The sequence below is a fragment of the Physeter macrocephalus genome, chromosome 10, assembly GCF_002837175.3.
Source record: "Physeter macrocephalus isolate SW-GA chromosome 10, ASM283717v5, whole genome shotgun sequence".
NCBI classification, from domain to species: domain Eukaryota; kingdom Metazoa; phylum Chordata; class Mammalia; order Artiodactyla; family Physeteridae; genus Physeter; species Physeter macrocephalus.
The window spans coordinates 85,390,383-85,403,142 of NC_041223.1; the positions used below are offsets into that span (position 1 = coordinate 85,390,383).

The 12,760-nt window shown below is 39.5% G+C and overlaps 1 protein-coding gene across 1 annotated transcript; it reads right to left on the reverse strand.

Moving 5' to 3' along the window:
* Positions 1 to 3,448: 3,448 nt before the first annotated feature.
* COX7A2 (cytochrome c oxidase subunit 7A2) lies at positions 3,449 to 8,856 on the reverse strand. Its single transcript, XM_007103323.3, has 4 exons — positions 8,737 to 8,856; positions 7,454 to 7,543; positions 5,038 to 5,122; positions 3,449 to 3,653 (listed from the first exon to the last, which is right to left on the reverse strand). Exons 1-4 carry the CDS (start codon positions 8,752 to 8,754, stop codon positions 3,595 to 3,597), a joined length of 252 nt encoding a protein of 83 aa, XP_007103385.1. The 5' UTR covers positions 8,755 to 8,856; the 3' UTR covers positions 3,449 to 3,594.
* Positions 8,857 to 12,760: the final 3,904 nt, after the last annotated feature.

Consider the following 12,760-nt stretch of genomic DNA (forward strand, 5'->3'; position numbering starts at 1 on the left):
ATCTCAAACGGCAGGAAGCGTTCTGCAAACCCTGAACCAGATTGGCTACAGCAGCACTGTAATTCTTATTTTTATCATTCTTGTATTCTCTGCATCTATTTGCATTTATGGTGCATTGAACCATTCCTGTCTGCTATGAGAAACCAGTAATGGCTGCTTTTATTAAGCACCTAACTGTGGTTTAGAGTAAATGGTAGAAGTGTGCTCCTGTTAGATGCTATGATATAGATGGGAAACGCAGGAAATAACTGCTTTGGTTGGTTCCTGGTTGAGAAACCTACCTGAACTAACTTAAGCACAAAGAGCAGGTTATTGGACAATGAAATGCAACCAAGCCTACCAGCAGGCATGGCTGTGGGCATCAGAAACTAGAAGCCGGAACCAAAATGCTCCTAGGTCCCGTCCTGTCTCCTCCAGTGTGGACTTCATTCTTTTAAAAAACAGACTGGCTGGGGGAGAGACTATCAGTTGTCAACTCAATACCCAGCCTCCCCTTCTTATTAAACAGAACTCCGATTTTGCTCGGCAATATGCCCATTAGAGACATTTCCTGGCCTCCTTGAATGCAGGCATGATTGTGTGGCAAAACATCTGGCCAAAGGGATATAAGTTTAAGTCTTTGTGTGGGGCTTCTGAAGCTCTTTAAAGAGCGCTCGCTTGTTTAGCATGTGCTCTTGTCACCAATCCTCTTTCTTCCTGCAGGAAAACATAGCAGGAGCTGCAGCAGCCATCTTACAAGGAGAATGAAAGCCACACACTAAGGATAGCAGAGCCAAAAGAAGGCACCCAGGACGTGGATGAAAGTGTGAACCTCTCCTACCAGCCCTGACCAGCTCAAGGTCCCTGCTCTATGCCAAGTTGATAGGGATATGAGTTGAAAAGGTATAATTCCTTCTCTCAGAGAGCTAACCATAGGAGTACCTAGCATTTATTGCACACTTGGGATGTCAGAAACCATTTTTCGTGCTTTACTTGCATTAGAATAACCATTATTCCATTTATGCAGATGAGGATACAAGTTTAGCAAGGCTGGCTACCCCTGGTCATCGAATCCAAGGGTTGAAGCCGGGTCTTCTGACTCCATGGTCTGCAATTAACTACAGTGCTACACTCGTTCCCAGTCTCATCAACAATTATAACTCAAACTTGAATTCAGATTCAGAGGCATGAAACTCTTGATAAAGTTGAGTACAGGGAACTTTGGGAGCAAAGGGAAGAATGTCAAAGTTTCCAGCAGAATCTGGGGGGCTTTCCCAGATTCTCAGTCAAGAATGAGTAGGCGCGCACCGAGGAGCAGAAGAGCACTGACTGGTGGTGAGTGCCGACTTGAGACCTCGTTTATAAAATGGAAGAGACAGATGTTAAATAGGCAGGTATGTTGCAAGTTATACAGAGGGACCAACGTGAAACTGCATAAAGGAACTGGAGACTGTACGGATCACTCTTCCCAGAAGCCTGACTGGGCACGGGATGCAAGTCTGTAGGGCGTTCGTGTTTGCATACGATGCTACCAGCAGGGCACTGAAGCTGTCCCAGCCAATATAATTAAACACCTGGGAAGATGAAGTATACTAGAAAGACTGTGAACTTTAAGAATCAGATAAAAATGGACTTGGAAATCGTGCTGCCATTTATTTGTAGCTTTGGGTAAACTGCATGCCCTGAGTTTTAGTTTTTTCGATGTAACTTCACCTAGAAGAGCTACACTACAAATCCAATTCTGAGCACAGTACTAATTGTAACAAAGCTTCACTCAAATATATCTCCCATGGCACTTATATTAGTGGGATAATATCATCAGAGAATTTCTTCTATTTAGTAGCAGATACTATTCTCAAAAGGATAACACGTGGTAGAGATACAAAGGAGATTGGAATGATAGTTGTTCGTTTCCTGAAGGCCACATTTGCAATACTTCTTATGGACTCTGTTCTACGGACATTTGGTTAGTCTTTGAATCAATAATAGTAATCTCTCTCTCACTAAACGCTAAGAGTAGCAGATAATTTCATGGGCTCCTATCCAGCAACCCCTCTTCTGAGACCTCACCCTTGTCCCCTCCCCGTCTCCACCCCTGCTGACAATGCAGAATTTTAGGATGAAGGGCAAAAACTTAAATCATAGCATTTAAAAATATTTTAAAGTCTCTTAAGCATTTAACCTACTCCTACTTTATCCAATCTTGTCATGTTAATTGAACATTTTTGCATTAAAAAAAAATTTTAATTGTCTGACTAGGTTACACCAGAAATAGAAAAGCACCTCTCACAGCATCAAGAGCTGAAGGTTGTAGAAGATACCAAGATGGTCTTCCTTTTTATTGCACAAAAGTATCTTTCACATCATGTTATAAAAGCCATTTCAAATCACACTGATGAAATTCTTTGTACAATGTTGATAAATATAGCTTGTTTCAAAATATTATCACTGGTTGCTTTTTAGCTCTGAATCAGAACTGGACCAGATTCCAGGCCTACTTATTTCTCAGCATTTAGAAATGTAACAATATTCATTCCACTCCCTTCAAAAGCAGTGTTCTCTGCTGATGTTAGTAATGAGATTCTGTAAGAGGCTAGGCGGATTCCTGCATTCAGTGGCAGGTTAGATATATGGCTAACCAAGATCTTTCTAACTTTCAAGACTCAAGGCTGAAACACCTTTCATTAGGTACCTCTTGAGATGGATCTGTACCATAAGCCTCAATGTTTTAAAAGGAAAAGACTTAGTTTGGTATTACAGACTTGACTTCATTTTTCTTATATTAGTTTTCCCAATTTTATCCAGAAATGGAAGCTTTTATAAAACCCTTACTCATAGATTTCCCCTAGATCTGACGCATCTAGACTCTTAATCTTCACAGAGTGTTACAAATGCACACCTTGCAGAGGAGATGACAAAGTCTGACTCCTTCCGCTCCCCCAGAAGATAACTTTTACAAATGAACTAAGTATTTTAAGGAAAGGTACACTGTATGTTATGGATTAAACTAACATAACAGAAGGCCACTCTGAGTGTGAAAAGAACAAATACTGGATTATTTTACAGCAATTCTACTAAAGCCTACTCTAAACTGTGGAATACATCCAATCTCCTTCAACATAAACACACACAGCTAAGAAAGAAAAAAAGCAACTTGAACCCCAGGAGCCAAAAATAACCTGCTTCCACTAACCCTAGGTGCTAGCATATCCCAGGATACAGCAAGCAGGGGAGAGAGGGGAGAGGAAGACGCAAAGAAATATGCGCTCCAAGCGTCAAGCTCAGTGAAAGCTGAAGACCATCCCCTGCTGTAATTCTAAGCTGCTAAAAATAAAATTTCACTAAGATACCACAATGGTACTATATATAACCTAAAGACAAAAGAATCACTTTTTCCTCCTTACCTAAGGTTTATAAGGCTGCTATTGCTGGTATAATGTATCCTAAAGTGATAAAATAAAACAAAGCATGGTAAAGACTGCTTTATTGGTGGCAGTTAGTACAAGTCAATAAATATTGATCCCCAAAGAAGAACTCAAGCTAGTTATCAGACTACTGGTCCACAGAGAGCTGAATGGAGTTGAACCAACTGATTGCTGGGAGGATAAACTGAAGTCAACCCTGCTTCTTGGGGAATGAAGCCACAGCCAGCTGATATATGGCATATGCTGTTCCTGAAAAATAAAAAGGAAATAACTTAACAGGAAATTCTCAGGTTTAAATGTATAAACCCAATATTCCAGCTAAAAAGTTGTAAGATAAAGAGGCAAGGCTGGTATTAAGACTACTTTTACGGGAATACACAGAAGTATTTTGATAGGTGCTGGCAAAATGTAAAATAAATACATACAAAACACGTTTAATCTAGTTTTAATATTACTTAACGTGTATACAAAGTGTTAGATGCAGCACAGTAATGTATCTGTTAACGTAATGACATGTAAAAAATTTAAAATAAGATTAAGAACATGTACCCTAAGATTGCCTGAGAAATGCTAAGAATGACTCAAAAGCCAAAGGTGGTCAAAGGGGCAAAGCCTTCCCTGAAGTGTATTATCAATATAAAACCAAGGAAGAGTGACATATGATTTTTAAATAATCAAATTTGAAGTAAGAATTTCTAATAACTGGAAATTTATTTTTAAAACTAATTACCAAAACGTCTACAAAACAGTCACACTGGCCAAAAAGAATTTAGGACTTTACCTTAAGAAAGCCCAAACGTCACTATCTGCTTGTTGTCCATAAAATGTCCCTTCACTTCATTCCATTCAAGCCAAAAAAGGCACCTTGGCATAAGCAAGGGGACTTTGTGATTAGGGTTCAAATACCAGCTCTTCCAAAGAAGCAATATTATCTGGGTAATTAACATAATTTCTCCATCTTTAAAACGAGGATACATTACAGACTTCATACAAGGGTTGCAGAAATCCACGTACGTGGCACTCCTATCGACAGAATGAGCGCACAGTAACCACTCTAATGCTGTTTCCCTTTCTCCCCGCAGGGAGCAATCACTCAGATTCCTAACTCTGCTCCTAGCACGCTAATCTGTGATATTCCACTGCTAACATGGAATAATGGAGCTGCCCAATCCACAGAAAAAATATCAAAGCACTTGACATGCAGTAAAAGTATTGTGCTGCACAAGGTTTTACCTCTGTCATAGATACGTATGTACAGGGATTAGATGTAAAGTGTATTATTATTATACATCATAGTCAAAATATTTAGGAACCCCTGTTACAGGAGATGGGATAGAGCAGCTATCTTTGGCTCTTCCAAAGGCCTGCAGGGACACCAGTGGCACATTCCAAAAGCCACCTCTATCACAAGATAATCATCAAACTTTACTGGTTTATTTTTTTTAAAAGACATTAAAATGTTCTTATACAATATGTATCAATCACCTTTGTGAGTCATTATACGCAAAGCAGTAAGACCTCAGATTCTGGGGACAGACTGCCTGTGTTAAAATACTGGCACAGTGAGAGCAATGATGTTGTTAGTTATCACTACTATGATTTTGCTATAGAGCAAGCATTCCAAATGTCTTACCACCAACTGTAAGAATCATGGTGGCTCTGTACAGGAGGGCATCAGCTAGCCCACCCTTCAGATGCACTGGAATTCCATTATCCTCCTAGGTTGAAAAAAGAATAATTAATGTATATCATTTGTTTCCAACTAAATGAAAAAGACTAATCCATTCATATAAAATTAAGTGGCTTCTTAAAACCCTGAAATTGAAATATTTTAAATATCAAAATTAAAAAGGACTACCCTTTTCCTGAATCTTTCTCTACTGCAACTACTTTTAAAATAAAAACTCCTAAAAATCAACATTCTTTCTTTTAAAGTTAATTTGAGATCTAAAAAAATGTTCTTTCCAAAGAACACATAAACAGTAAAGCTGTGAAAATATATTCATTGAGTTCATCAATTTAATTATTAAAAAAGCAATAACCATCACACTTTGGTCATAGGTAAGATCTTTTTTTCCGTTAAAAAAAAGGAGGGCTTCCCTGGTGGCACAGTGGTTGAGAGTCCGCCTGCTGATGCAGGGGACGCGGGTTCGTGCCCCGGTCCGGGAAGATCCCACGTGCCGCGGAGCGGCTGGGCCCGTGAGCCATGGCCGCTGAGCCTGCGCGTCCAGAGCCTATGCTCTGCAACAGGAGAGGCCACAACAGTGAGAGGCCTGCGAAAAAAAAAAAAAAAAAAAAAAAAAAAAAAAGGAGAGAGAGTTTTGGTTTATAACCCTAAATTATATCCTTAGTCTCCCAGTCCAGCACCTGGCATAGAGTAGGATACTTAACACATCTGTCAAATTTAAGTATTTCATTTTTATGCAGCATACATAATACTTTTTTTTAACCACTTAAAATTTTCTTTATGAAAAATCAGAGATCACAATTAAACAAAAAAATCACTGATAACCTAACTACTTATAAAGGTAAGTGCTCTGTCCCACTAAGTCTTTCCTCATGAGAAAACCACTATTAATACATATCCTTAATTTTTTAAGGTTGTATTGTGATAGCTTTTAATTTACGCACATACTTGTTTAATACACAAAATGAGATTATGCTACATAATGGCCTGTCACAGATTTCTCACTCAACATTATCTTAAAAACCATCTAGCCCATTTAAACCTACTTTGTTCCTTTTAATGGTTACACAGCATTCCACTGTGCAAAAAATAAAATTACATTAGCCAATCCTTTATTAATGAGTATTTAGGTTGTTGGGGTTTTTTGATATTAAACTCCCATAATGAATAATAGCCTATTTCCTATTTTTATATATTTATGCTACTATTCTATAGGAAAGATTCTTAAAATGGGAGTCCTGGATAGGATATGTACAATAATTTGCTTCTAATACTTTGAAATACTCTAAAATTTCTGTACCAATACTATTTCCTAGCATGTATCAACGTACTGTATAGGAACGCACTTATCTCCCACACCCGGCTAACATAACCTATTTTTAAATCTTCTCACCAAACCTCGCAATTTTTCTCCTTTACAGCTTCTAGGCTTTGTAAAGACTTTCTTAGGATGACCCCTAAGATTAAACCTGATTGTGGTAATCATTCATAGATACATTAAATATCACACTGTTTGTACCCCTTAAAAAAAAAATCAGGTACAACCTAAATACAAACTATTTATTTATATTCTTTCTTTCTTTTATATTTCTTCCTTTCCTTCTTTGCGTCAGGTCTTAGTTGTGGCACGCGGGATCTTCGTTGTGGTGCGTGGGCCTCTCTCTAGTTGTGGCGCATGGGCTCAGTAGTTGCGGTGTGCGGTCTTAGTTCCCCCAGGGCAGGAAGGTTCTTAGTTCCCCCATCCCCAGGGATCGAACCCGCGTCCCTTGCATAGGAAGGCGGATTCTCAACCACTGGACCACCGGGGAATTCATACTTACAATTTTTACTTGTCAATCATACCTCAATAAGCTGGAAAAAAATTCTCCTATATTTTCTTTTAATATTTTTGGAGGGATAAGTATTTACATCTGCAATTAATCTTTTAACACACAATATAGAACGGATATAACTTTACTTTCTTCAAAACAGCCACCCAATTTTTCCATTTCCCACTGATATGAAATAGCACCTTTAACGTATATCAAGTTTCTACATATATTAATGTATTTGTTCTGTTTCTGGGCTCTTTCTATGGTCTATTTGTCTATTACTGTGCAGCTACCCCAAAGAGTGCCAACCCAATGTGACTCCTCCAAAAGAAAGTGTCTTTGATCTTTACCCCCTCATTTCTTCTGCTTTTCCCAAGGGCCTCTTGGTTATAGCAAATGCCCAGTTAGCTATCGACAGACAGTTTCTTATTACTCTTCTGCTAATACAACAGGATTGCTAACAATCAGACGTCTCCAGATTTACCTCCTATCTCCAACTTTTGGTAATCTAATCATAACAAGTTACAATCTCCTATAAAATACTTCAGTACCTGAAACAGCTTTTGCTTCTCTGGAACTTTATTTTCAAACTGCCTGCGTGAAGAAGTACTTATGGTCCTCTGGGCAATCTGACGAAGAGCCTGAAATAAATAAAAATCCATATATACTAAACAGACTTGGGGCTTAAAGAAACCTTCAAAACCAACCATTTCCAATCTTCAGTATTACAGAAAAGTGAAACTGAGAGTTAAAACATATCCGATTTATCAATAACAAAGTCACAGACAAGCACTGAGGTTTTCCTATTTGTTGCCCGGCCACTGCTCTTTATATTACATTCTGAAGTCTCCAAACACCACATTTAAGAAGCAATTCATGTAGATTTTGAGGGGAAAAAAATCATGATCTTTACCTGAATTGAACAAGTAGCATTATGTGAGGAAAACATACTGATATTACAGAAATAAAGAATGGTTACAAAATACACGAGGTTCGAAGTTTTTTATTTAAATACTCTACCATGGTATTAAAAATCTATTACTTGATATCAAAATAAACTGGCATGATTCCTACTTAATTAAAATGCTTCCCTCATTACATTTTTCCCAAAGAATTAATAGGGCATAAATCTTTTACAAGAGACTTGTATTACATATCCAGTTGCAATAAATTACAAATACGCACTCCACTTTCTAAAATAAATAATATATTGAGAAGATAAGTAAAGCTTTATTGGATAATTACCGAAGAAAACGATCACTGTTACATTTTCCTTCTCTTTTTCAAAATTTGGGGAAAATATTTCACATGCTCAAAGTCGGTGGAGGGGTGAAGGACACTGCAGAACCGCCTGATGGAAGCAACACGACCCTTCGGCCATGAATGAAATGCTCCTGAAGTGTCAGCCAAAACTGAATGGCTTGCTTTTTAAACTGCCTTCTGGTGCTCACAAAGCTCAGAGTCACTGAAACTCAAACCTCTCGGTATCAGAGGAACATCCTTCTGCGGACGCTTCCGGGTATCAGAAACTTCCCAACCGCACCCACAAGATTAGGGGTGGCGACTAAGAACCCAAGGCTTGTCTAACGCACAATCCTCTGGTCACCTCCCCAGCTTCTCCACTCCTTACAACTACCCAGCACAGCTTGGGGCAAGAGGGATCCATGGAAGGGAAGGAAGGTCAAGCGAAAAGGACACGGACCAAGGTGACCTGCGAAGCCGCCCTCTCCCTCTCTCCTTCCCTCCCAGGAGAGGCTTTCCTGTCGCGACCCTCTAGCCTCCGCTCCCAACCCTCCCGCCCCACATCCCGAATGCCAGCCGAGAAGCTACTCACCAGCAGACTCCGCAGCATCTTGGCTCCGTTACTGCCCACCAACCGCGACAACTGAACACCAGGAACGAAGATCCACACGCCGGAACCGGAACTACCATCTGGCTTTGCGCAAGCGCCTGGAACCTAACTATTTCCGGGCGGAGGCGGGACTTGCTCCTAACCATAGAGAGCGGAAGAGAAGAGAGAGCGGCCGGACGGCTGTGGCCGCTCTAGCCGGCGGGCCGTCTCTGCGCCTCGACCTCGCTCCTGAGCCGCCGGTCACCCCGGTAGCGGAGGCTGGGGAGAAACGAACGACTTTTGAGACCTGAGAGGCAGGGAGCGAGGCATTACGTACTCGTTTAACTAGCTTAGACAAAATTAATGTGAGACCAGGCTATCGAAGCAAATTAGTGTGTGTATTTTGAACGAGAAGACGTAAAACTCTGAGCAACCTTTGAGCCACTGTTTAGAACGCCGGTTTGGCCGCACTCTAAACTCTGAAGCTGGATGAAATACAAAACAAAAAGTATAACTTCACTTACACGGATACAATCAGTTTTTAACACTGTTGTGAGGACGTTACTGTTCCGTGTGCTGTGTAGAGCTGCGTCGGGATACTAGTTTTTATCTTGCTGCACCTTTGGATGCTGCAGAACTCCCCATGCAAGAAGCTCTCCCACAGTGGCGCGAAAGTGTGGAAATTGTTCACTCGTTTCTCTTGAGTGTGGCAGAACGCTGAAAAGAGGGGGAAATTTTAAGTGGGGGGCCAGAAATGGGAGGGCAAATCTGGACTCCTGAGTCTTGCTGCCTCAGACTAGCAGGGCACTTTCCATGGTTGGAGCTGCCAGGCACAGCAATTATTGTACAGATACCAATTGTGCTTAAATAATGCCACGTTACAAGTGTCTGTTACAAGTGCCCACCCTCAAGCGGATATAAATACAAAAGTATCCACCCTATACTACAGTAAATATCTGCCCACCTTTTTACAAGCTCATAATTATTCCATTGTCATTTTAAATAGAAAGCTGATGAGGTATGGGTTCAACACAGGTGAAATGTGTAGATAAAATTAGTAATATTGAAATTATTACTCCTTCTAATCTTTAGGCTTAGACCCACCAACTTACTTGTTCCCAGTTCAAGTTCTTTTCCTCACCGATTTTAATACCCAATTATTTATAAATTTATATATTTACAAATTATAAATACCCAATTCATCTCTTCCCTAGATTAGGACTGAAAGAACCCGGTTTATTCTCCACTCTGTATTATACACTGTAATCAAATGCTTGAGGATAATTACCAGGTGCCAACAGCTGGGGCATAGCGATTTTTTAATAGTGAATTGTCTATAATTTGAAATTGTGTGCTTCAAATTATATGGTTGTATATGGTTATATATGCTCTTATCTTTTCTCCATTTAGCCAAATGGACTGTAAACTTCTCAAGAACAAAGATTATGTGAATTTCTTACCATTCCCCTAGGACTGCTTAAAGGGGGTAATCTGCTAACCAGCAGATGAATTAATGATATATAGTGGGTGATAGCTCTAAGACACTTATGGCTCTGTCCGAAAAGAACCAAAGAGGCACATAAAATACATTCTAAAGTAGATGCAGATCCTTATATTCATGTCATTACAATTATCCCCTCTTTACTGGATCATTCCATGAGCATATAAACACATTCCCAAATTAAACAAACCTCTTTTGAGTTCAGTTACCATACCGTTTCTCTTCTCCAACATAAAACACAGATTTCTTTATACTTGTCTTCCCTTCCACTCCTCCTTTAAACTGTATCAATTCTCCTCTTTTCCATCTATCAGCAACATTTAACACAGCTGATCATTCCCTCATAATATCTTTTCAATTTTTAATATGGAAATAAACCACATATGCAATACAATATAACGTGTATAGTTTGAAACGTGGTCTTGATGAGGGTTCCACACACTACTCTTGCCGTGGTTCTATTTTAGAAGCTGCTACTGTTAGTTTCCTTTCTTGGATCCTCATCCTCTCAGTTTCTAAACTTCAGAGTACCACTTCTACATTCATCCCTTTTGTGATTTCATCCAATGCGATGAAACACCATTTGTGTGCGGACAACTCTCCAGTCTGACTTTGCCCTTTCACTCCAAACATCCCCACTGAGTTGTCTAATGGGCATCTCAAACTTCACGACCAAAACTGAATTCTACTTTCCACTCCTTTATTTCCAAGCTTTCTCTGTGATTTTCTTTATTTCAAGCCCCAAACTTTGGCTGTTTTCTATCATACCCTGTAACTAATCCATAAGAAAATCCTGTTGGCTGCACCTTCAAAATATAATCTGAAACTGACCACTTCTCATGTCTCCACGGCTACTACCAATCCAGGCCAAGCCATTGTCTCTTGCTTGCATTACTGCAAAAAGCCTTTTAAACTGGTTTCCTTGCTTCTACTCTTCCATTCAGTCTATCTACAATGATAGATCATCACAGCAATTATCCTTTTAAGGACTTTAGATAATGACTCTGCTTAAAACTTTCTGTTCGGTGCTGTATCCGCAGCGCCTAGAGTAGTAACTGGCGCGAGGAAAATGCTCAGTAAATATTGGTTAAGTGAATAGTATGCTGCACAAAAGAGTGAACTCATTTTACTGCGTCTAAAAAGTCACAAAATCTTTCTTAATACTTGTACTCCTTTCAGACATCTTTCAGTCCCAGGGTTCCTCACTCATATCATGCCCTTGCTCTGTCCCTTGTGGCTTTCGTGACAGAAAAATATGGCTGAAATTTGCTTGGTGCTTATCAAGCTTTATTTAATCTTCCCAAGCACACTTTAAATTTGTTACCTGATTTGTTAAGTTCATCCTCTGAAGCAGAATGTTTATTTTCAAGATAGGTTCCTTTCCAAAACATCAGTTTGAGGTTCTTTTGTAATATTAGAAAATGCTTAGAAATGACCCTTTCGTTGAAAACTATTTCCTTCAGAGGCCTCTGGAACATCATAAGAGAACTGGAAGTATGCTCTTTAGATATGTGGAAATTCCGAGGTAGGTAAGGGTTTATTTGACTCTTGCTGTAAGATAGCTTTATGGACATCAGATGTGAAAGTACTAAGGGAAAAAATTTCACAGTTAATGATGCGAAGTTACCAAATCACACAGTTAACTCAATCTTTTTTTTTCCTTTAAGAAACAAACAGGGTGACAACCTTACTTTGATCCTGCCTATAGCATCTCTAAATAAAAAGCAGAGGAAAGCCAGAATAGGGTTTTGTGTGATTGAGATGTGTCTATTTTAATTCTGGAACCATCCTTAATCCACTTACAGTTTTAACAAAAATAATGTAGTAGAACAGCTTCATGTGAAATGTAATGTATAAAAACGACTAGTTAGACAAAAGATAGCATTTCAATATAATTCATATTTTCTTTGATTGTTACATTGTTAGGAATCAGGAGAACTTTGGTTGTCTCAACTGCTGTATTATTTTATTATTAAATGATTTATCTAATTGCAAGCCTCAGTCTTTTCGTTATTAAAGTCAGGGACTGGGCTAATGATCTTTATCCCTGGATCTAAAATCCTTATGTATGAAAAATACTTTCATAAAACAGCAATATGAGCTCACTACTCGTTGAGCAATAATTTATTGGCTACCCTGCTACGACGGTAACACTTTGTGATATGCTCAGAGGATAACTTTAAATCCTGACCTTTAATTTAGTAATTTAATTACAATGATAATACACACATAATAGTAGATTATGATGCAGACAAAAATGACTCTGGTAACTGGTATAGCAAAGGTTGCTATGAGAAACTCAAGGAAAGTTGTGGTCATTAGGAAGGTTTTGAAAAGACTGGATTTTAGCAAGGTCCAGTGGAATTAAAATAAATGGGGTAGGGCTTCCCTGGTGGCGCAGTGGTTGCGAGTCCGCCTGCCGATGCGGGGGACACGGGTTCGTGCCCCGGTCCGGGAGGATCCCACATGCCGCGGAGCGGCTGGGCCCGTGAGCCATGGCCGCTGGGCCTGCGCGTCCGGAGCCTG